This window comes from Chlamydotis macqueenii, chromosome 4 (assembly GCF_036417535.1).
Source record: "Chlamydotis macqueenii isolate bChlMac1 chromosome 4, bChlMac1.mat, whole genome shotgun sequence".
Taxonomy (NCBI): domain Eukaryota; kingdom Metazoa; phylum Chordata; class Aves; order Otidiformes; family Otididae; genus Chlamydotis; species Chlamydotis macqueenii.
The window spans coordinates 2209358-2234167 of record NC_141559.1 but is presented as its reverse complement, the minus strand read 5'-3'; the positions used below and the strand labels follow the sequence as shown (position 1 = coordinate 2234167).

Genomic DNA, 24810 nt, shown 5'->3' with positions numbered 1-24810 from the left:
AGACATTTACCTTCTCTTCAGTTTTATCGGGAAATTTGTTCTTACGGTGTTCTCAGTGTGGACTTAGATTGAATGTGAGAAAGACAAAGTGAATGTGTTTATCTTTTATCATATAATTAGTTTATACATAAACTGTTACACAAATCCACTGTTGTGGATTTGTAGTAAATATTGTGCAACCAGTTTATTTTTACTAAAGAGATAAAATTGCTAAGTATTGCTTAATTCTGGCAGATGAATATTGGATAGCTAGTGCTGTGACTGTTTTCAGCTATTGCTGCGTCTCTACGGCAGGAGCTTTTGCTAATTAATTTTCTGTGTCGTTTAGCCTGGTGCATTAAGGTAAGCCAGAAGCAGAGCTGGTTCATGTTTCTGTTCTGGGCTGGACGTGGTGATGCTTCAGGAGCTGCCTCGTAAATGGAAGTTATGTTTGCCCAGAGATGACAATCAAAAAAAGAGAGCCGTGTGTCAGGAGCTAACAGCTTTAGCAGGCAAATTGAAGCTACTATTACAAGCTATTCAAGTCTCTTAAATTCTCCAAAACCGCTTATAAGTAGTGTAGCCAGCTTTTTCTGGTAGAGAAGTATTAAGAAATATTTGGTTCTTTAAAACCAAAATATCTGCTGAACACAAAATAACCAGGCATCTCAGCAGTGGCACCACTGCATTGTCAGTAGAGTTTGGGTTTTTTTGGAGGGTGAGGGGCCGAAAAAGGGAAAAAGTAGTTTAACCAAATCAGATTTATTAAAATTCCTACACGTAACTGAAAACCTTTAGTTTTCTGCTAATAACGAACACCTTAAAAAGAAAAGGCAGAGAGTAATTAAATCAAAGAGGAGGCAGAAGTCAAGGCCTTTTAAACTGTTATGCTCTGTTTTGTGGTGGCTCAGTCTGCACCTGTGTTTTCCTTCGTCTTTCCTAGAGAGAATTTAAAAAAACCACAACTTCCAAGGCTAGCACATAGCAGTGGGTCCTGAAAATCCATGCCATGTACAAGTGCAGGTATGAGGGGAAACAAACCTGACTCTTGCTTTACTCTGACCCTGTGTCATCTACATGATATTTTGGTTCAGGGCAATCCAAGTGTTTTGTAAATCCCTCAGTCATCCCTGCTTACTGCATGCAGGTCCCCTTTGTAGAGTGTTTTTGGTGCTGGTAAACTGGATTTATTTTTGGGAGATGTTAAACTGGAAGCTTTATTTCACCTGTGAACCAAGTGCTTGCTGGTGTCTGCTGGGGGATGTAAGGCTCCATAGTGGTGGCTGGTGTTTTGGAGGGCTTTGTGACATGCTCTGTGGCAGAACGCTCACGTTGAGGACCATAATAGACGTAGCCAGAGTCAAACTGCTGGAGCGTGCAGTGTTTCTGCAGAGTCTCCGCTGCGCTGGCGCGGTGCTCGGGTAGGGACAGGCTGCAGTCTCTGCCGGGACTGTACGTTAACTGCGCACCTTGTGCGTCACCCATGAGGGAAACTGGCTTTACTGGGGCGTATCCTTACTGCCCTGCACAGGCCAGAAACCAGCAGTTAGCTGATCATGCAGTTAATTCACATGGCAGGTGTGACTTTTAGCTGCTGCCGAGCTCCATAGTGATTGCGGCTGCAGCGCGCAGCACCTGGCTGTGATATGCAAACTGTGAATGTGTCTTTGGGTTGCAGCCTCCCCAGATGCTGCGGGAAGCCTTCGCCAGGCTCCCGTTCTCCTTTTTGCTCTTCCTCTGAGGCAGTGCCCTGCTGTCGGTCTGCGCTTGACGCAGTGTCCCTGGGCGCAGTCACAGGGATCAGCATGCTGAGAAGCAGGAGAGGAGAGCAGCGAGTCCTTTGGAGGTCACGGCTCTGCCTGGCTCCCTGCGGCGTGGCACGGGTGGCTGGGAGCTTTCTCCTCGGCATAGCGGGGTTAGTCTTGCCCTTTACGGAGAAGCCAGTGTGTCGGTCCGTGACTAAAATTCCTAATTCTTCTTCTGATCCCTGCTGCAGGTGGATGAAGCTGAGCAGAACTTGTGCTGCTGTGTCACATGGTGGTGGAAGGGCTGATGGTGGCTTTGCGAAGCTCAGTGTGGGCAGGGGACATAACACAGTGAGGAGTCATCTTCTGTGGTAGCTCGTGTGCAATTTGCCGATTCAAGTGCGTGGATTTGGAAGGTGCTTCTTAAATATTGAGTAAATAGTGTGCTCTGTAAAAGACAAGGAGATGGTTGATGTGGCTGCACTCGTTAACCATAGGTGAATAAAATCTTGCATGTAGGAAAAAGTCCAGGGTTCGTATAGTTAACTCAAAAAGAGTGTATTTTGAATTACAGCAAGGGCAGCATGATCAGAATTAGCATTGAAAGATCAAAAGCTAGAGATGGATTGAAATATTGGGTCTTTAAGGTCATTGCTGACTTAAATTAAGTGTATGGTGTTACCTGGCAGTAGCTGGCAGTGGCCATCAAGAAAGTAAAGGACTCCTTTGCCTCTTTCTTATTACTCTTCTCCAGAGGGGTTCTGTGAAGCTGAATGAACCTGGCTCTTCAAAGCAACACAAATGTTAAGGAACAGTGGGAAAACCTCTGCCATGGCATTTTATCTTGTGACTGGTTTGATATGTAGTTAGGCATTAATCAGCCTGATAAGTTACGTCTTTGAATCGGGTAGAAACCCCAAGGGTGCTGCCTTAGGAAATACCCAGTCCCTGGTGGGGAGGGGGCAGAGGGCACTGGAAATGTCTTCACTTGAAGAAAAGCAGGTTAACAGTGGTTCAAAAGGACTCCTTTCCATCAACTAGATGATGTAGATGTGTTTGGACACAGGTTGGATCCTGCAGTTTGGATCAAGTTGTACTTGAGATTGTCAAGTTTAAAAAAAAAAAAAAAAACCACAAACTAAAATGAGGCATCCCTGTAGTCTGTAAGTTGAGCTGCTGCTTTTTCACATCTGCAGAGTTTTTGGTTTCATAACTAACTCTGTGTAGCACAATGCTTTTTTTCAACACAGATCTCGACGTACTTTTTGGACTCAATGCCATTTGTCATTGATAGGGAAAGAAACAAATATCAGTTCTCTTTTTTTTTTATTTCTTATGTACCTGAGCAGGCTAAGCTTATGCTAGGGAGGAGGATGTTCATATTTCAGAAGTAGAAGCTGTCCTTTCAGCTGTCAACAAATAGTAGTTATGCTAACTTGCTCCTCCCTGTAGATCTCTTACCTAATCTTGGTATATAGATCTAGATCTAGGTAACAAATTGGTGTTGAAATATCTTCACTAAAAAGTTAGGTCCCGCCCCCCCGAGTCTTGCTGACAGTTGAATGTTTACTAGGTGTGTGTTAGCCGATATTGGTATTCATCTTTAAAATCAGGTGGAAGAATAAGAGACATTTTATTCCTTAGGTGAGACTTTTCTCCTTCGTTTGAGTTCAAGGACACCATCTACAAGCTCTTGCAGACTGTAGCAATAGATATTTACACATGGTGTAGTACCATCATTTTATTTTTATTATGTTTATTTAAGGTCTGAGGAAGTGTTCTGTAGGGCTACTTTTGACAGCAAGTTTCTGGGGATGTGAAGCAATTCCAGAACTGTCTTAAAATGCATGTGATTGTCAGCTGGGGAGGCTCAGTCTTTTGAGGATGACAGAGACTATGGGACACTACATAAATTCTGTGCTGAACCATATGATTATGTATTTTGGCTCTGAAATGTATTTCCACACAAAGCTTCTTCCTTCCCAGTAATTCATAGTTTGCTGCGCAAATTAAGCCTTTGAGCTCTTCAGGTACCCACAGTTGTGAAAGTGCCATAATCTCCAGTCTCAGATGCTCTGGTATCACTAGGTTGATGAGCTATGTCTATTCCTGCTGTACTACTGTGTTTTAAATTTGGGAAAACACGTGACTCACCATCTGCCTGTACAGTGTAAGACGGAGGGAAAAGGATGCAGGGCTCATTTTGGTGTCTCCAGTACAACTTGGTCAGGAAAGCAGACCCTCCAAGTACACATGCCAAATGTGAGCTGCTGTTGGGTGATCTGATGAACGAACACCAAAGCTCCTCAGCAAGCCTGTCCACCAAAAAGCAAGCATACCTGGTTTGTGGGTAGTGGTGGGAGGGAGGTGTTTCTTCAGCTCAAATGTTTGTGTGCGTGTTTGGAATGGAAAATGAAAGGTTCAGACCTAGGATGTTGCATAGGTCAAATGATGGAAGCTAAAAGCAACAGAAGTTATTCTACTAATTTCTTGATTTAACAAAAAAAAAAATCAAGGTAGCATAAGCTACTATTATAAATAGGTCTTCTAGTTTTAAATATTCATGACTTCTGTATTGAAACACACAAATCAACTTGATTAATGTGCCATGTTTTAATTGTGAGTGTCACTTAGAGGTTTTTAAGACTGGCCTGTATGTAGGACAAATAATGATCTAGTGTTTTTCCATGGTCTACTTCTCTAGTACAGAGAGATTATTCTACAGAATAATTTCTAACATTATGTAGAGAAACAGAAGATGAGAATTTATTTCCCAATGCATATTTTTTCTGTACTGCTTGGAATGTGCTTGAGTTAGAACACCATGTTTGTGTAGTTTGGGAAATTTGGATGTTGTCAAGGCTGACACTTCAGAGCAGCAAGCCTAATTGTTTATTGGTTTATAAAAAGTTTGTAATCAAGCCAGCTTTTCTTTTTAGATGTCCCAGTTGCTTAAAGGCTATTTCAGTGAAATGGTTCACTCATGTTTGACTAACTACTTGCTTGGGCATTTATGTATGCTGTGACTGGGTTAATGGTAGACAGCACCTGATGTTTGAGGTGGTGAGGAGTCTGTGGCAGGGGTCTCGGAGACGATGGGGGATTCTGAGGAAGAACAGGATGTGGTGGATGGAGAAGAGAAGGGATGGTCCCATGCCTGACTCCCTGTTCTTCCAAATAATGCTGTTTTCATTAAAAGCCTGCCTTCATGGGAATCATAGTTTCAGGGAGTCAGTTCATATTTGACTGAAATCTGGTGTACAGACTTTTTTCAGTGGACGTACTTTACAGTTGACCTCAAGTCTTTAATTAATATCCTGACTAAGCAATCCTGACAGCGAGTTGCTTGTAGGTCACAGGAGCACCTTGAACAGAAGTTCAGTTGTTTATGTCCTAATGGTTTGGTTTTTTTTCTAAAACTTGAGTAGAGTTTAACACAGCAGTACACCTCTGTAATGAGTATTAATCTTGACCTGCTGTTTAGCTGCTGGTTGTAGCTCCATTGCATCCATACATTCCTGTAGATGGGACCCTCCTGTGAGTTCGAGTGTACTTCTGATGGCCCCAACCAAGCTCTGGAGCAGAAGAGGAGACTGGGGAGGTTTTATTGAAGGATGTGAGATTTTATCACTTAAACGCAGGCTCAGAAGCCAGCTGATCTTAAGCTTCTTAAAGAAGAGATGATGACTGACTTGTTTAAGATACATAAACACTGTGTAAAAATATACAGTGTATATATAGATGCGTTATATATGTTTGCATGTATATATAAAATTTAAATACCAAAAAAAGAAGGGAGGAAGTAAGCTCCAGGGAGAAATTAAAGCTGTTTGATCTGAAGAGGAAATGAAGACCAAATTGCCATTATTAAATCAGAGGTGCAGGTCAGAATTATATCTCCTGCCATCCACGGAGCACAGGTGTTATGCTGGAACAATGAACGACAATTTCCCATCTGAATTAGTTTGATTTGGATTTATGTGTGAGGCAGTATGTCAGTATTTGTAATGCAGAGGTCTGGATTTAAAATGCAGCTTCTTATCAGTTTTCTTCTTGCTATATTTGTTGCAGTTTAGTTTGACCTGATGTTCTAAAGACAGAGTAAGTAAAAACAGTCTTGACACTTAAAACTATGTTTATTTAGCTGTTACTTGGACAGCTTCTCTACCTGCTGTGCAGCTACGGAATCTGTAGGAGGACGGGCAAAACCTTGGGTTGCGTTTGTTTAATAATCATAAAGCTTTCTGTGTGTGCTCACAAGTTATACGATGGTGCTTAAATAAGTGAAGGATTTTTTTAGTATCTAACAGAATATTGCCTCTAGGGTGACATCAACAAGGCTTTTCATTAGAATCCTGGATTTGAGGATGCCTCTGCTGCGCCCGCTACTCTATGCAGTGATTTTCAATAACCTCTCTTGAAGGGCAAGCTCCTGATTTTCCACTGCCTTCCATTCATTTGAAAAGCAAGGTTGCTTTCCCAGGGCGCTTGCCAAAGGTCTGGTGAGTAATGGATTTTTTTTGACAGTGCGTTGCGGCAGGGAAGTACTTGCGCGGCAGTTTTCTGGTTGACCTCTAGATTTGGGCGGACTGTTCTCGGAGGCTGCACTGGATATGCCTGTAACCCTAGAGAGGGCTGAGGTATGGGAGAAAAGACCAAGGCTGGTGGTACTGGATTTCTTGCTGGGTTTTTTTGAGTCTTAATTTCACTTGTCTTTAAAGTTAAATGGACTTTTAACATTCTGTCAGTATTGGATGTTAAATGGGAAAAGGCAGAGGTCAGGGACAAAAAAGTGCAACGTTTTAGACACTGGAAAGCTTAAAGGGGGAAAAAAGCTTAATGAAAGGAAAAAGTTTGTATTTCAACAGGGCTGAATTTGCATCTAATATTACTGAAGCATTTTATCAACATCTTAAGTTTAATATGTGATGATGGTGCACTTAGTGCATGGGGTCCAAACAAAAACCAGTTCAGGTCTTAGTTTGTTAGCGTGGCTTTAACCAGCAAGAAAATACATTGTCTGAATATGCTTTTTAAATGCCTACAACGTCTTGGTTTTGGAATTATCTTACTCTGTGCTAATGTGAGCAACAAAATACTGAATAAATACTGTAAATACTAACTGCATGGGCTTTGAATGGTAGATCTTGTTAATAGAGTGAGATTTGTCAGCGTCTTAATAGGATGTGGTGCGTGACAGCCAACGTAACATGTAGAGAAGACAAGATAAAAAGCTCGTGGAGACTTTGCAAATATCCTGCCTTTTCTGTTTGATTTTTGGAAGTTTCAGGTTGATTTCCGACAGCAGGATAAATGAAGGGAGAGGAGAGACTGGGGTAAAAAAAGTTAGTGGAAAAATAACCTTCAGAGTGACATAGGCGCTTGCTGCGGAGCGGTTCGGCTGAGCCAGCAGAAGGATGTGTTGAGTCAGGAAGGTGTGAGCCATCCTTTGCTCTGTGCAGTTGGGAGTTTGCTGTGGTGTCCCATGTCCTTTGATCATTACAGCAAATAAATAACCACCTATTTTTTGTCACAAATGGGTTTACAAATTCATGGTGGGTAGACAGTCAGCATGTTTTGCCTAAAGTTTCAGTGTCTCCCTGGATGTGCTGGAGACAGATGTGATCTTAGAACTTTCAGATTATATGATAGGACCCTGTTGTTCAGCGACAGTAAAGGTTGTATAATGGCATCTATATGACCTCTAACAGCTTGGGCTGAAATGTTGCTGCTTAGGGAAATTGGATATGAGGTTAAAAATGCATTAATACAGCAGTTAGCTATTTCCCATCAGAGAAATACCATCTAGAAGATGCCAGAGAAGCTAGGACAGTAATAAAAATGGTCTGTGTACCTTTCTGTTTATTTATCAGAGAGTATCTCCTTTCTGAAGATCCCTTCTTATGGCTTTTAACTTATTTATTTTGAAATAGATCTGATGTTGTCTACTCCAAGCAGCTTTTTGTAGCAGAAGTTGCATACTATGCCTGTGCTCCCCATTGGGGCATGGAAGTTTGCAACCATATTCAAAGAACAGGCATTTGTGCTATTGCACATCTGAATGGAGCAGCTGAACAGGGAAAGCATTGGATATTAAACCTGGTTATGTTTTTATTTGTGTACTTTGTTTATCTGAGGCGAAGCTCAGTATTAGGCACCACTGGTTACTGCCAGCTGGGTCCTCACTCTATAGTCACAGCTGTGCATTTAGCATCCAAGCCTGCTGAGAATGGCTAATTAGAAAATCAAACAGAACAAAGCTCACATAGTATGGTTGGCACAATAACATTCCTATCTGAGAAGGGTAAAAAGATTTATTTTTGCTTTTTTATTCCTCCCCCTCCCCTCCTCGCGCCTATAGTACAGCATGGATCAATAAGTGCTTATTCTCCCTGTGCAGGCAGAGGGAAAACCTCAGTGAAAGACCAGTATGGACTCAGAAACTTTCAGTAACGTCGTGTCAGACAGGAATTGTTCCTCACAGGCAACCAGAATCAGAAAAGAGAACAAGGCAAGGTCATAGTGTCTGCTCCCCTGCAAAGCTGTGGCTGCGATAAATCCTACCCACCTCAAAAAAGAAGCTGCTCAGGCAGCCTTTGAGCAGCGTGCCAAACGGAATGCAGTATTTTAAAAGCAAGCCTGCAACTTCTGAGAGGTGAAATGGCCATGAGGGCACTCTGCCACCGTGTGCGAGCTCCCTGCCTAGGGAGGGAAGGGACTAGTAGCTGTTTGACTGCCCTTGCGTCGTCTGTGCAAGTGCCGTACCTCTGAGACCTGTAGGTGTGTCTAATTACCATTTATTAAAAGAGTTCAGAAAGCATATCTGATGTGGAATATAATTGAAGATGAATTGATATCTCCTCTGGGACTCAGTGTGCCAGGATCAGTCAGTCAACGAAAGTGAAACGAGAGATTTGAATGAAGGTAGGGAGCTTGAAAATAAGGTTTATCTCAGTGTCTTACTCTTCTACTTTGCCCAAAGAACCTGCGTTTACACCGAAGGTAACATGAAAACAGGCAGAGGCCTGACAGGGTTGTAGTTGGGGCTCCCTTAAACATTTCATACGTTGGCGTGCATTGAGTATATTTTTTAAGTACTTTTAACTCAAATGAAAGTGGCAATTCATGAGTGTGCTAGAGTATAGTTTGTTAGGGATTTATATAAAGCTATAGTTGGATGAAAGCCAAAATTCAGTTTAAAAATGTAGTCCCCAATTCAGTTCAGAAACTGAACACGTGCTACAGTAGACATCACAAGTTTTGTCCTCAGTGTGGACTAACCTCATCTGAGGCTGTGCTGTGCCTGCTGAGATGTGATCTGTCTAGCTGTGAGTGCTCAGATTTATCCCTCAAGTCTCTCCATTGACTGGTGAGAGAGCCTGGGGAAAACAGGCTCCCTCACTGGAGTCATTTTAATGAACCCCAATCCCAGACTCTTCAGCTATGTGTGTCTTAATTTCTGGAAAATTGGGATATGCACCTGTATATCCAGTTCAATATTTCATTCATATCAGCTTTGTCTTACAAAGAACAACTATATTTTTAATGCTTCTTCAACTGCAAGTTACATGAGTACTTGATCCAAGTTTTTTTCTAAATTCTATTGAGAATTTTCCTTTTATGTTCATCAAGATTTTGGGTTTATTATTGTTTCCTGCTTTGGAAGGGGAAAGCCAGGTCTCTTTTTCTCAGCTTCTGGTAAGTTTGTAAAGTTTGCAGGGTGGCCTTGGCCAAGCAGGTGCTGCATGCTGGCTGTGCTGGGATTTCCAAGTAATCGAGGCAAGAGTGTTTCTTTCTACACAACAAAAACTGAGAATAATTAAATTTAGGAAAAAAGAGATCAGCTGCTCTGTTACAGTCAGTGAAAGAGAGAACCACTTGGAGTGCTTGTCATCATGATGTATGTGTAAAATCTGAATTAATTGCAGAAGTCCAAGGTGTTTCCTTCTCACTTTTATGTTCAGTTGAAGTTTGAAGACGAGTTTGAGGAAGGTGCGGTAATGCAGCTCGCCACGTAATAATCCCCCTCCCAAGACCATTACTGTAGGTTTAGACCTAAAAAATGTAATTTCAAATATCAAGTGTTTTTTCCTTAAATTAAAGAGGAAAAAAAAAATGCACTGAATTTCCAGTGAACCTGAAGGTCATTTAAGCTTGGCGAAAGGAGGTTGCGTTCCTGCTTGTGTGCAATGAGCTGCAGAATGCTGCCTGAACAGGGAATGCCTCTTCTAACGACGGCAGCTCTAATGACTCATCTTGACTCTGTTTTTTTCATACGGTGCCTAATTAGATCAGGAAGAGAGAATGTGCTGGAGGTCAAAAGTGTAAGCGCATTTAAGAAAGGGGTGAAATCATAGGGGATGAGCCTTGGGTGTCTGTGATACCTTGAGCGTACGGTGTTGGGAGTGGTGGTTGCGCTGATACTGATTCTTGAGGTCTTAGGGCTAATACAGTGGAAAGGTAGGAAAAAAAAATTCTCCCATGGCATCAGTGTGTTCTTTGCAATGATTCAGTTTTGAGATTTGCTTGAAGCTTGTGCTTTGCGCTGCTCATCCTGCTTCGCTCACTGTGGTGCGCTTCCTGAAGTAATCATTAGGAATGTATATGTGCAAATTAAGTGACATAGCCATAGTAATAATGCTGATGAAGTAATTAATCTTTGGTGCACTGACATCATAGCCTGCTTTTTTAGCTACTGTGTTAATTCTGTACCTTGTATGCTATGTAGAGAACAGGGAGAGTGTGATGAAATAGTGAGTCTTTGTGCCATGGCCCAGCTAATGTTCAGATCTATCTTGCAACCAAAGACCTGTGAATGTCCCTTGATTGGATTCAGTTTCACTAGACCTTCAGCTTAGAAAGTCTGTGCTAAAAAGGACAAATAACTATAAGAAGTTAAAGGAATCAGAGAATGATGGACAACTCTAGTTCACAAACTCAAGAAGCTCTACAAGGAGGCAGTGTAAGTCCCCTGTTCTTCATTTTCTGTTTTTTACCCGACGTTTGGATTTTTAGCGATGCTTAGTGATCCCATTTAACTAAGACTGATACTGGGAATAACACAGGTGTATGCAAGCAGAACCCTTGTCCTGACAAGTCTGTAGTTCGTATCCTGCAGCCTATGCACAGTACTGATCTCCAGCATCCTGGAGGAAGAGCCTTTCAGGTGATGTCAAAATAAAGCAGGCTGAGTTGAAACTCTTCTGGATCTTCTCAAGGCTGGCACAGGACAGTTTTGACTGTGACTATGTGAGAAACCAAAATTGTTTTCTCTTTCTAATTGATCATCTTAAAAGAAACCCCAAGGACAAATTCAAGTTCCTTTGCTTCTGATTTGGGTTTGCCAGGCATCATCCATCTGTGGTGTGGAAGCCCTTGGTAGCTGTGTGGGCTGTCTGTCTGAGCTAAGTTTGGGCATTTTGCACTTTCATTAGTCGTTATGCACCTGTTGGATTGGTGTTGATTTGCACCTGACCAACTTCGGAGCATGGCAAACCTCATTTCATGTCTTCCCCTTGCATGGACCTATCTGTAGAAGAAGCGTGCTTGACTTCTGAAGTTAAATCTTTTCATGGAAACTTCTATTACTTGACTTAGAGAGCTTGCAAGTGTGCATTTTTGTGGTGCCTGTCGTAGTTCAGCCCTGATCGGGACCAGACTACGCAGTCTGTCTCTCGCTCCCCCCACCCTCCGTGAGAATAGGGGGAGATGATATAAGAAAAATGGCTCAAGGTTTGAGATAAGGACGGGGAGAAATCCTTAAAGTTACCGTCACGGGCAAAACAGACTCGACTTGGGGAAAACTATTCATTTATTTCTAAAATTAGCAGGAGAATGAGACAGGGAACAAGATAACCTCCCCCCACCCCTCCCTCTTCCCGGGCTTAACATTATCTCTACTACCTTCCCCTCCCGAGCGGCATAGGGGGGGGAAAAGGGAATGGGGGTCGCGGTCAGTTCATCACGCGTTGTTTTACGCTGCTGTATCATCGTCGGGGGAAGAACTCCTCGCATTCCTTCTCCGCTCCAGCGTGGGGTCCCTCCCACGGGCCACAGTCCTTCCTGAAACTGCTCCGGCGTGGGTCATGTCTTCCACGGGGTGCAGTCCCTCCAGAACAGCTGTCCCAGCGGGCCCTCCACGGGCCACAGCCTCCTTCAGGCCTCCACCTGCTCCGGCGTGGGGTCCTCCATGGGCTGCAGGGGATCTCTGCCCCTCCATGGACCTCCATGGGCTGCAGGGGGACAACCTGCTCCACCATGGTCTTCACCACGAGTTGCAGAGGAATCTTGGCCAGGAGCCATATTACTCCTCCCCCTCCTTCTTCACTGACCTTGGTGTCTGCAGCCGTTCCTCACAACAGGCTGGCAGATGTCTCTCAGGATCCTTTTTACATCTTATTCACTTCTCATCTCCTCTCCACTTCTTGCAGCCAGGCCAGGCCGAGTTGGGCCCAGTCGGCTGCCCGGCGGGAGGCCAGAGGGTGAGGCCTGCAAGGCCCATGAGGCTCGCGCCTCCCCCTCTCTGCCCCCCGCTCAGCTGCTTCACATCTTCTCCTCCTCTTTTTCCTGTTTTCCCCTACTTAAATACGTTATCACAGAGGCGTTATCACGGGACATTCTGCTACCAATTGGCTCGGCCTTGGCCAGCAGCGGGTCCGCCCTAGGCCCGGCCGAGTCCCCTGAACAAAGGGGAGCGACTTCTAGCAGTTTCCTACAGAAGCTGCCACCTTAGGGCCCCCCTCACTAACAAAACCAGAACATGCCGCACTTAGAAAGTGAGTCTGGAGAGGGAGCACTCAGATAATTACATTAAAAAAATAACAATTACCACTATACTATCTGTTTTATTTTGTGATCTCATTTAATATGGCAAACAAATGGCATCTTTTGAGCCTGACGGCAGGATCTTGTCCTGCCTGTCAAGATTTTAAGTTGCCCTTTGTACATGTTGCGTTCCACTGGAGCGGTGGGATTACCTTCAACGGGAAGGATTACAAAGGTTTGGCTACGGAATCAGCCGTAATAATGTGAAACAGGTTGTTTTGCTGTTGCTGTGTTTTGTGCCACCATTTCATAGATAGGAAATAGTTCAAGATCGAACTTGTTGAACAACTAAGTAGAAGTGACTGTAATATAATTACACTTGCAGCGTGCCATAGGTCCTTCAGTAAAATTCAAGGAGAAACTTGAAATAAATCACAAAATAACTTGGAAACTTTGATGTCAGGAGTTCAGCCCATAATAAATGACTCAGCTTTGAGGCAGGTCACACACGCTTCTCCTTTCCCTTCTTCCCCCTCCCTCCGCTGACATGGGGAAAGAAAAATGGAGAAATGCACTGGAAAAGGATGAAGAGAAGTGAGTAAGTGTGGATTTTGGAGAAAATGGAAATCCAGTTTCACTGCATAGCAGAGACCGATGTCCACCCCTTTGTGTCATGTGCAGGTCTTTGTTATGCCTGCTGTTTTTTTTTTTTGTGGTAGCTTTTGTGGTTTTGTGCTCAGATACGATAGCGCAGTATTACACCATTGCTGTCTGGCCTGCTATTTATTAAAAGGACAAGAGGCGCATTGTGAGCGGGGCTCTTAATTTCCCTTTTACTCATTTCCTGTTGCTGTACTGGCGTTGAGCAGGCTTACGCGTAAATTTGCTGAGACCGGAATTAAACCATATCCTGGGAAACAGGAGTTAATATTTGGCAGACTGACATAGATTTGTAGTATGTAGGGTTTTTTTTAGTTCCCCCTGCCAGCAGTTTTGTTGGAAAAATAGTTTTAAAATCTGTTTCCAACAGCTAAGGGTACACTGAGGGTTTTAGCTTTTTTCCATAATTTTTTTCCCTGCTGAAGCCAAATGACCTTGTTCTTGTGACTTGTTCAGCTGTCAGCTCAGCTCTCGTATGCTGGGACGGTTTTTCCTCGGACCCTGCGGAGTTCTGCTGTCCTAGTGGCGGTCGGTAGCGGTGTCACTGACTTGCCTTGTCACCAGTGACACAAACCCCGCTTCTGCTGAGTCAGCACCAGCGTTTGGATGTTGCGGTCTCCTTGGCAGCCTCGCTGGGACTTTCCTGAAGGATCAGCTGTGAAGGAGTTACCTGTGGTCGGACCCAAGGCGTCTAGTGCAATACAACTCTGAATCATCATGGTTCTGCAGAGAATGCTCCCACCAGTGACCATATGTGGGCTGAGCATCTCCTGGTGCTCCTGGTGAGAGCCCCAAAGCCTTCTGCAGCAGGTGCCTGCTGTACAAGCTTCTGTCTCCCAACTTAAACCTGATGGCCACATCGTAAGATTTATGCCCAGGAGATGATATTGGTTCTGCTTTCAGTGTGCTTCTGAGCGGTGTGGTACTGCAGCCCTCCACTTTCCACCTTGTTGTCTTCATGGCCTTAGTTGAGGCAGACCCTCAATCAAGAGGCTCAACAAAAACTGCGTTGCAAGAGACTATTTCAGAGTAGCTACAGGAGGAGGATGAGCTTAAGGATGTGAAGGACCCTGGGCTTTGTTATGCTTGTGTATATTTGCTGTGTAACTTGCTGTGGAGGAGGTGCGCAGTTGGGTCTCAGATCAAGTATATAGGGCCAAGAAGGAGGGATGTCCCCTCTGTACTGCCCACACAGGTGCAATATTGTTCCTAGCTCCTTGAAATATTTCAGCAGTGGAAACTGAAGGTGGTTTGTTTTTTGTTTTTTTTTTTTTTTTTAAAAAGCTCTGACTTCTTTCAAGTTGTTTGTTGTTTTTATATAAACAAAAGCAAAACAAGCCTTTTGAAGTACTCTCACTTTCTTTAAGGCAAGAATTTGCACAGCTAAGTCCCGGTTCCTTCGTCTTATTTCCTGTGCTGTACTTCCAGGCTGGTACTGGGAGAGATCTATTTATATTTTACTGAGTTAAAAGGTTAACTTGTGAATGTGTCAACTGATGGGTTAAGAAAGGACAAATTGTCTTAGGAAACCGGTTGGTAATACAGAAGCTGAAACAAACCCGGGAGAATTTTGCTGTTCAAAGCCTGTGCCGTGGATTCTGAATCATCAAGCCACTGTACTTGGTGATTTCTGTAATGTTTGACTTCTGCAACTTGGCTTGTGAATAACGTAAGGACTAACAACTGTTTTTCCTAAGCAGTGTTGATTTAATCTCTTTCTGTGGGTTACCTGTGCTCCTGCAACTCTCAGTATAAGTTTTTCACCTCAACAGGATCTCCAAGCGTGGGTGAATGGTGCTAATGAAAATGGCTTTGTCCTCGTCTCCTTCGGAGCTGGAGTGAAATACCTGTCAGAAGAGATCGCAAATAAGTTGGCGCATGCTCTGGCGAGGCTGCCGCAGAGAGTTCTCTGGAGGTAAGCGCAGCGGTGGATGTGCTTGGGGCGATGCGAGGCACGCTCGTTTCCTGTTGTGCCATCTCCATCTGGAGCTGCAGAAGCTGAAATTCAGACAGGCTGGATGGCACAAAAGACCTGACACTTCTGAAAGGGACTGGCAATGTTGCAGTCCCCTGGTAATAAGGAGGAACAACGGTTTTGTGACAGAAGAAGGCATAGGTCATACTCTTGGACTGAGTTTATATCCTTGAAGGATTGGGGAGGGTGAACGCAGTCTGAGGTTGTGACACTTGTGACATACTGTCATCATTTCTGATAAAGAAGCCACCCTAGGGAGCAAGAGTGACATCCTGCTGATTTAATCATACTTTTTTTTTTTCCTTTGCTTCTTTCCTCTCTTTCTTGGGCTCCTTACCCTCTTTTATCTGTGAATACACTTTCATAATTGCTTTTCTCACTTGGCTCTGAGAAATTGGAGGAAGAAAAATCCACATGAATAAAGATCAGTAATAAGCTTTTTTTTAGCTCTGAAAACATGTTGAGTGATGCTCAACTTACTGTAAAAATCCCGTCTTTCATGGGCCACTCCCCCAACCTTAAAGATTCTGTGATCAAGAGCTCCAGGAAAGTGGCCAAGTAAAAGGGAATGCCTTGTGTTGATAGTAGGGATGGTAACTTTTGTGCTAATGGGATGTTCCCAGAATTAGTTATCCAGTACCAGCCAGAATTTTTGGTAATGCAATGGGCTTGGAGCCGTAGGCAGAAAAAAATATCCTGCCAGTCACAGTGGTTAAAAGCTACGTATGCTTTGAGAAGGAACTAGGCTGCCATTATGTTAATAGAAAACATTTTATTTCAAGCCAGATTGCAATGCAACTACATGATGAAAACATTAAGTTGGAAGCATTTCAAGTGAACCTATCTTATTTTCTTGTAATTCTGCGTAAACACTATCCCCATGTAACATGAAACCTGCTTGGAACTCATGCATCACTTGATTTGTTTCTCTGGTTAGAGTTTATAGGTTTTGGAGGTCTTGATAACTCAGCTTCCATTTGATTTTGGTTTAGGTTTTCAGGAAACAAACCAAGGAATTTAGGCAATAATACAAAGCTTATAGAATGGCTACCACAAAACGACCTTCTTGGTGAGTATCTATTTTGATCATATATGGCTTATTCTCACTCGAGTTGAGTGCTCTTTCAAGAGTATTCTATTGAATTAGCAGTCATTATAAAGCTAGGACAATTTCCATAATGGAAGTCAGAAAAAGAATGTCATGATGATTAAGTCCAACACCTTTCTAATTTTAATAATCTTTGCCTGGTGCTAAGTCAGGTTTTTCCTTAAGTTAAGAAGGTGGAAAGACACAGTTACTCCAAATATTATTCGGCCTAATAAATGGGAAAATTTTTAGCCAAGCGTTTTCTAAGCCATGGAAGCTATGCAGTTTGAGAAAAAAAAATGATTAAAGATAAACAAGTAGGAATTTTCTTGAATCTGCAGTTTTAGGGAACTGATTACTACAATTTCTCTGTTCAAGAAGTGTGGTGTGGTGTTCACTGGTCTCGTGTAAGAAACATAAAACAGCATACAAAATTATTTCACGTTGCATCAAAAAGGTCTAAAGTGTATCTGTACATACTGCTGTACGTATACACTTTTTTTTCGTAAAGCTCTAACAGAATTTGGGCATGTGTTGCAAGCTGATAACAACCTTTCTGTTTAAATAACCTGAGATACTCTGGGTTCTCAGGTGCAGAGATGAAACTTGATGTTCTTCCATCTTTTGGTAAAGACTATGTTAGAGTCCATGTACTTTATTTTTTTTTTTCTTTCCTTCCCTGTCGAAGGGAAGCAGAATACATTGCACATCCAAGGAACCACAGAATATTTATGGTTGTCTCCGGGGTACTGGGATGTTTGTGTGTTCACAGAACAGCTCCAGTGCTATGATGGATGCTGATGAGTGCGTTAAGCACGTGTGTACGTCGATGTGTGAATGTCAGCTGGAGTATTTATTGTAATGTAGTGATTAGGCAAACGACTTTCAAAGCAGGTAGATTTGTTTTGGTTATTAAATTGCTCTGAGGCAGTCTTTTTTTCCATTCCATAAGGTTGTTATCATTATTGTCAGATCTTGCTAGCCCGAAGTAAGGCATGTGAAGCTTTGGATAATGTAACATCAGTTGTCTTGTCATTAAATAGCTTGTATTTCACATGAATAATGAGCAAAAATGCTCTCTGGCTCATTTGTACTGCTAAACTGGTTGTAGTCACCACTGCAACCACTCAGGAGTAAACAATGGATGTTATTTACGCCATTAATTTTAAACCGCTCATATACATGAGTTCTCTTTGTACTGGCTGTTACCTCTCTTAGTGTATAAGGAAATAGTTTCATGCCTGTGAAATTTCAGTGGAGTGGGTTAAAGAAGGAGAACTCCAGAACAAGTTTTGCCTTCCTGAATCACAGCCATGGAAACATGGTGACAAACATTTTTGTACCCAGTTCCTTCAATAATTTTGCATTAAGGAGATGTAAATTTTTTTCAATCTTTGTGCCTTTTCTGTTTTCAGGTCACTCTAACATTAAAGCTTTTCTGAGTCACGGAGGCTTGAACAGCATTTTTGAAACCATGTACCACGGGGTCCCGGTGGTGGGGATTCCCCTTTTTGGAGACCATTATGATACAATGACCCGCGTGCAGGCCAAAGGCATGGGAATTTTGTTGAACTGGAAGACTGTCACCGAGAATGAATTGTATGAAGCGCTCGTAAAAGTTATTAATGATCCCAGGTATGGAGTAAGCGATTTGTTTCTTGCTTTTCTTTTAAGTTATTGCTATGAGTTAAATATGCATATACGGAACTTTTATTGAAGGGGAAAAAACCCGGCTGTGTTGGGATTTGTGTGTACAGTTGGGCAAGTCTTTGGACGGCTGTCCTGTTTCACAAGGTGACTCAATTCATCGGGTTTCTATGGAGGTGTTAAGTTCCTTGCTCAGCGTACCAAAACTCAACTGTCTTGTTTGCTTTTTGTGACAGTTGCCATATGAAGGGCAAAGAGGTTATAGAAACAAACTTGTCCTGACTTACTCTTTGTTGCACACCAAGGGCTCTGCACACAGGTGGCTCTGCCTTGATTGCTCTGTATTTAGCAGTCTCTGTGCTGCTTGAGGGACCTGGAGCAAAATATACCGATAGAATTGTAGGGTGGCGTGTTTCAATTGTAGCTAAAAATACGCATAGAGTCAAAAAGAGTGAAAAAAAAATATTTTCCTGTTCTGGCCAGTAATATCTCTCTTAGGGTCGGAAATTTATTTGTTACAATGACAGAATTCTAACAAATTATTATGAAAGTGAAGACTCTAGTCTGTTCTTCATAAATTCTTTTTGTCCCTCAGGTGAGACAAGTAAAAGCTCATGAACTGTGTTTCCTAATTCTTTCGAATTCCAGCAAATGAATTTGCTCAGGGATATTAAATGCAAAGAGAGTCACTTCACAAGTTTGTTCTGCATCTGTGTTAAAGATCTGAGGTGTTGAGACCAGATTAAAAATAACGACATGTTAGCTGGCGGTTTATTGTATCGAGCCAACCGTAGGTTTGGAGTACGGTGCCAACAAAGCTTATTGCTTTCATGGGAGCAAAGTCTTGAGGCAGCACTTGCCTTGGGAAAGGAGGAAACAGTAAGGAGTGAGAGACAGAACCGCAGCGAAGGGGAATGTTGGTTAAGACATCTCGATAACATCAGTTGCATCACCTTTCCCTTGTGCAATTATCCTGAGCTGAAAGACGAGTCCTGTTGACCCTGCAGCTGTGGTGAGGGGAGGAGGAGGAATTTGACATGACCTGCTGCTGGGGATGGCCTGTTGAGGAAACAAAGTTTTAGGCTGAACTCTGGACCCAAGCGGAAGCAGTCAATTGTGCAATCAGAACCAAGTTTCTCGCTTTGTTCTGTGTTTTCCCTAGTAACTCCGTTACACAGTAACATGAGCGCTGTGTTAGAGTAGGTTGCCACCTCACCGTGGGAAGGGCAAATGTCTCTTGCTCAATAGCGACATAGCATGGTTTGGCTGGGAAGGCATCGTTAAAGGCCATCCAGTCCAACCCCCCTGCAAGGACTGGGGATATCTCCAACCAGATCAGGTTGCTCAGAGCCCCGTCCAGCCTGGCCTTGGATGTTTCCAGGGATGGGGCATCCACCGCCTCTCTGGGTAACCTGGAACAGTGTTCCACCACCCTCACAGTGAAGAACTTCTTCCTTATATCTAGATAAATGTACTTCCTTTTGTTTTAAAAGCATTGCCTCTTGTCCTGTCACAACAGTCCCTGCTAAAAAATTTGTCCCTATAGTTCCTATTAACCCCCTTAGGGTACTGGAAGGCTGCTATAAGGTCTCCCCAGAGCCTTCTCTTCTCCAGGCTGAAAAGCCTGTCCTCACTGAAGAGGTGCTCCAGCCCTCTGATAATCTTTGTGGCCTCCTCTGGACCCTCTCCAACAGGTCCATGTCCTTCTGATGTTGGGGGCTCCAGCGCTGGATGGAGTGCTACAAATGAGGTCTCACCAGGGCAGAGTGAAGGGGCGAAATCACCTCCCTTGACCTCGTGGCCATGCATCTTCTGCTGCAGCCCAGGATGTGGTTGGCTTTCTGGGCTGCAAGCGCACACTGCTGGCTCATGTTGAGCTTCTCACCCACTGGTACCCCTGAGTCCTCTTCTTCAGAGCTGGTCTTGATCTATTCTCCTCCCAGCCTGTATTGGTGCCTGGGATTGCCCCAACCAATCTGCAGGACCATGCAGTTGGCCTTCTCGAACTTTGAAGTTTGCACAGGCCCACCTCTCCAGCTTGTGAAGGTCCCTCTGGCTGGCATCCCTCCACTCCAGCATGTTGACAGCACCACACAGCTTGGTGTTGGTGGTGGACTTGCTGAGGGGTGCACTCTATCCTGCTGTGTCGCCGACCAAGATGTTGAACAGGGCCGGGCCCAACATGGACACCTGAGGAATGCCACTCATCATTGGTTTCTACTTAGACATGGAGCCATTGACCACAACTCTTTGAGTGCAACCATCCAGCCAGTTCCTTGTCCACTGAGTGGTTTGTCCATCAAATCCATGTCTCTCCAGTTTAGAGAGAAGGATGTGGTGTGGAACAGCATCAAATGCTTTGGATTCGTTTTGGATTAAATAAGATTAGCCTCTGGAGCAGGCCTGCCTGGCTCTTTGTAGCTTTGCTGCAGGGTGGATTTCTGCTTTTAGTCACACACAGATCTGCTTTTCTAGGAATTCTTCGTGAGTGAGCTTTTAAGGACTGATTTAAAGATGCTCTCTGCCGTGTCTGCCCCTCTTTGTGGTGACTGCGAGAGTCCTGCGATAAAATACTGTTTGATATGAAGAGGCTTCGGTATACTTATTTGTTTGCAGGCTTGCCTTCCTCAGAGCACTGATAACACTTTCTCCTTTCTTCCCTTTTCTTTCTCTTTTTCTTCCCCGCAGCTACCGGCAGCGGGCCCGGAGGCTGTCTGAGATTCACAAAGACCAACCCGGTCATCCCGTTAACCGGACTGTGTACTGGATTAATTACATTCTCCGTCACAACGGAGCCCAACATCTACGTGCCGCTGTTTACAGCATCTCTTTCTATCAGTATTTCTTACTGGATATTGCCTTTGTTCTACTAGTGGGTTCTGCCTTAATTTATTATATTTTGGCCAGGATAACAAAATTGATCTGCAGACAAACCCAACATCTTGGGTCAAGTGACAAACATAGCGCTGTTAACGGACATTACCAGAACGGGATACCCAACGGCAAGTATAGAAGAAACGGCCACATCAAGCATGAAAAAAAGGTGAAATGAGCCCACCGCCCTGTGTAAAGTAGTAATGAATCAGATCATAATCGAATTTTATCGCTGTAACTTAGTCTAACAACTACTCAAAACCTCAATAAGCAGTTCTAACACTCCCCTTCAGTATGTAATATTATGTGACAGAATCCTACGGAACTAAGAGAAGTCTTGAAAGGAAAAAAAGGCAAGCACAACCTAAAATAGGAAATACTTTACTCTTAATACTGATGCAGAGAGGTTATTTTGGCACTGAAGTATTTTAGAAGCCTTAATTCTCTGAAGTTATGCAATGACCGTATTTATGATTTTTCTGTTTTTAAAAGCTAAATATGTGTGTCCCTGATGAGGAAAGGTTTCTTTTTATTTGCAGGGGTTTTTTCTTTTATTTTTTTTATTCTTTCAATAGATCTGTCTTATAGCAGAGAGAACTTTAGTGCTAGCTGTGTTTCCCGTTGTTGAAGGTTCAACGTGTTGTTTAAAAAAAATTCCCAGTCTTTGTGCAAGAAATAGCAAGCTGTGGACTGCGAACACAGACATTTAAAAAAAAAAAACACCTTAAAATGAGCACTGAAGAAAAATGGCAAAAAATACATGTTTTACTGATAAGCTGCATGACTCTTCTGCTCACTACCCAGTTCTGTGGAGAAAAGGGTCTTAAGCAAGTGTACAATATGTCCTAATCTTTAATTTTTACAAAATACTATTAGTTGCCTTTCTCTGCGTAGATAATTTATGCCATGAAATACTAGGGAGTTCTGTTTCAGGTTCAAGTCTGGCTGTGTGGGAAGCAGTTTTGCGTAATGAAGAAAAATAAATGAAGCCACCGCCAACAGCAAAGAACATCTAGCCCTGTGCTTAACGCAGAAGGCTTCGTCATGGCCCAGAGCTGTGCAGAACCAGAGCTGTTTGGGGTTTGTTTCAAGAAAAAAAAAAAACCAAAACACCACCCTCCTGCACCCCAAAGGCGAATGTCTTTACTATTAATTCTCATTATTAAGTTCTTCCTAAATGGCCATGTTGTAGATGTTCTCTTTCAACGGTTGTATCTGGGAAAATCTTAATGTCTATTAGCCTGGGCCACGGAATCCATGTTTCAGCTAGTTGCCAAGACGAATTCTCCGACACGATATGGGAGGCTGCTCCGTGGGTGGGTGCCTGGCCTCCCTCCTGACCTCTGATGGGACGAAAGAGCCTGGCCACCCGAGTGTGAGGTCTGTGGAGGTGGCTGTCTCTCCCTTCCCTCTGCAACCATCTCTTTCAATCATTGTCACCGACACGGGACGCTGAGGGCAGAGGTGCTGGGCATAAAATCCAAACAGCCCTGCGGAACCGGAGTTGGCAACTACGAGTTTATTTCCATGTCATTCTGTTTACTTGGAATTTGCACTACACGTGTTGTGAGTGTATGCTTTATTTATTTGTAGTTCGAAATCCCATGCCTGAAAGAGAGAGGATAAGAAACCCATTTCCCTGGTGTCGTTCACTAACGTGGGAAGAGTTGCGATGATTACAGGATGCTGAGATCATTTTCATACACGGTGATGCGATATTCCACTCTCATTCCATCAGGAGCCTCTATCCTATAGCAATAAATAACAGTGCAGATGTGTTTCTAATACACAGTACAGCTACTTGTACTGCTTTCTGAATACTTGAAGAAAATGGTATTATAAATAAGCCTCTTAGCTCTACCTTTTTACAATCTTGCAGTTTGTGGCAACTACGGGAACACTCAGAGGCGATGAATGGTGGGATGGGGAGAAGACTTGGAGTGTATGAATGACTTGGTTTAAATGTCCTTTTTTTTTTTGGTGTTGAAGAAGGTACAAAAGCACTGACCGGATGATTAAGCGTAATTTAATCTCCACTGTGATAAAACTTAAGCAATAAACATGGATTTAATAGAGAAATTCTCTTGTTGGAAGTATATTTTGATTGAAATGAATGCTGTTTATTTTGAGGTACCTGGTGTGTGTGAGTGTATATAAATATGGATTATTAGGATACACAAATTTTCTTTTTAGTATGTATCATGATGCACGATAGTATTTAATAATTATTACATTTTGTCAATGTAGATGTGTTTCCTGCAGGAGCATTGAGTCAACTGAAAGATGGAATGCTTAACTAGATTTAAGGCAGTTAGAATATTTCAGGTTATGTAGACTTTCCTGGTAGAGTGGTGGTTTTCTTCTGTATCTGTTAAGTTATACTCAGAAAGCAAAACAAAAACATTTTTCACAGTGATATTAGATGAAATGATTGGTTTCTGAACAGTCTCTTTAGATTCAAACATGCTGCATTAATTTGCACAAGGAGGAAATTAGTGCATTAGTAATTCTATTACCAAACTTGTAGACGGGTCTGATCCACCTAAACTATAGAAATAGCTCTTTTGTTCAAAGTTACTCTCCTCTAAGTTCAAACATAATCTGATTTGTAGTTATTTTCAATTTCAGCCCCTGCAGTAACTGAGGAACCTGTATTGTAAGAAGTGGATGGATAATGGTGTGTGTGGAGCACTTCCACAGAACGTGTCTGGTAGGAGGAATGTAGAACTGGTGGAAAATTATTCCCTTCTTAGCTGTCCCTGGGGTGGGCTTGCAGAAGTCCCCAGGCAGCAGAGCTGTGTAACCTCCAGCCCTCGTGCTGCTTCCCGAATGGGCTTTGCTGCTCTCCCAAATATCTATGTATAAAAAGCAAGATAATTGGAGCAACAGAGAAAATACATTGCCGTAAGTTTTGGTATTCTGCTTTCTGGTTTCCTTTGAATTGCTCAACGATTCAAGAAGAAAGCAGCCATAAACGCCAGACAGGTTAATTATCGCCTACAGAAATAGGTTCTGGAGATGGTTGCCAAGTATTTGGAGTTTAAGGAAATCAATGAATTTGCAAGCAGGGTTTTTTATCACTCTCTAGATCACTTGCTAAATCAAGTTTTTAATACTGTTCTGTGTTCATCTCTTCGATATTTTTGAAAGATATCGCTCTTCATGAGGCTGATTGTGTTCTGGTTTGAGTCAGTGATGTGGGAAGTGTGCAGTGTTTGCTGTAGTTAGTCTGATCTGCACACCTGTAGTGGAGAGACAAATAAAACCCTAGTGTCACTTCTCAATGACACCGAAGGAGAAAAGCCGCCTGCTTTGGTAGGTGTATTTTGGCAGAGCCAACAGCCTGCTGATGGCTTCTGGGTGACTCTGGGACGAGAGGCAGCTATTTAGCCATGGCTGGTACTGTTTTATTGCTTGCCTTTCATCGTAGTGCCAGGGCATGGCCGTATGTCAAGGCTTTGCGAGTGAGTAGGTCAAATGAGCACTCTTTCTCAACTGTTGATCAGCCTTCTCCCTGGCTTACTCCTTCTGTTGTTTTTTGGGGGTAAGGGGAAGAACAGACAACCAAGGGCTGTTCCTGTGCTGTATTCTAGGCTGAGTTACCTGAATCACCATGATCTCTGTAAAATGAAGGCGAAGCAGTAGGTCTACCTTCAGCATTGGTTGGAGATCTGTGTGTGAGGAGAGAAGTCTTTAGGCCTCCCATCTCTGAGTGCTACAGAAGTTTCTCATACAGAAGAATTCATTTCCAAGCTGAGAGATCCGCAAGAACACTGCGTCCGGTTCCTGGCAAACAGAGGGCTAGAGACCGGTGGGGTGTGTTACAGAGATGATTATCCATTTCAAGATACTGGTCATGCAAAGCGAACTGGTATGCTTCCAGTTTTTCTTGTGTATGTCAGCTGTATTCAATCCAGTTGAGCTGAATACCAGTATTCCTGCAAATACTGAAACATTGCTGACCTCTCCCTCTCCTCGCTGTCTTTATTTGGTTTTTCTTCTTGCCTTGTGCTTGGCCTTACTTCATAAGAAATCCAGAGACACAATGACCTCCCTGGAAGTCCCTGCTGAGCAGGAGT

The 24810-nt window shown here is 43.1% G+C and overlaps 1 protein-coding gene across 1 annotated transcript in view; it reads left to right on the top strand.

Annotated features, from left to right (window-relative positions):
- Nucleotides 1–22810, top strand: part of UGT8 (UDP glycosyltransferase 8) — a 41587-nt gene extending 18777 nt beyond the window's left edge. The window contains exons 3-6 of the mRNA XM_086747623.1: nucleotides 14921–15063; nucleotides 16116–16192; nucleotides 17626–17845; nucleotides 20546–22810. Of these exons, the coding sequence (XP_086603749.1) occupies nucleotides 14921–15063; nucleotides 16116–16192; nucleotides 17626–17845; nucleotides 20546–20909 (804 nt within the window). The 3' untranslated portion in view covers nucleotides 20910–22810. The remainder of the gene's footprint in view (nucleotides 1–14920; nucleotides 15064–16115; nucleotides 16193–17625; nucleotides 17846–20545) is intronic.
- The last annotated feature ends 2000 nt before the right edge of the window (nucleotides 22811–24810 follow it).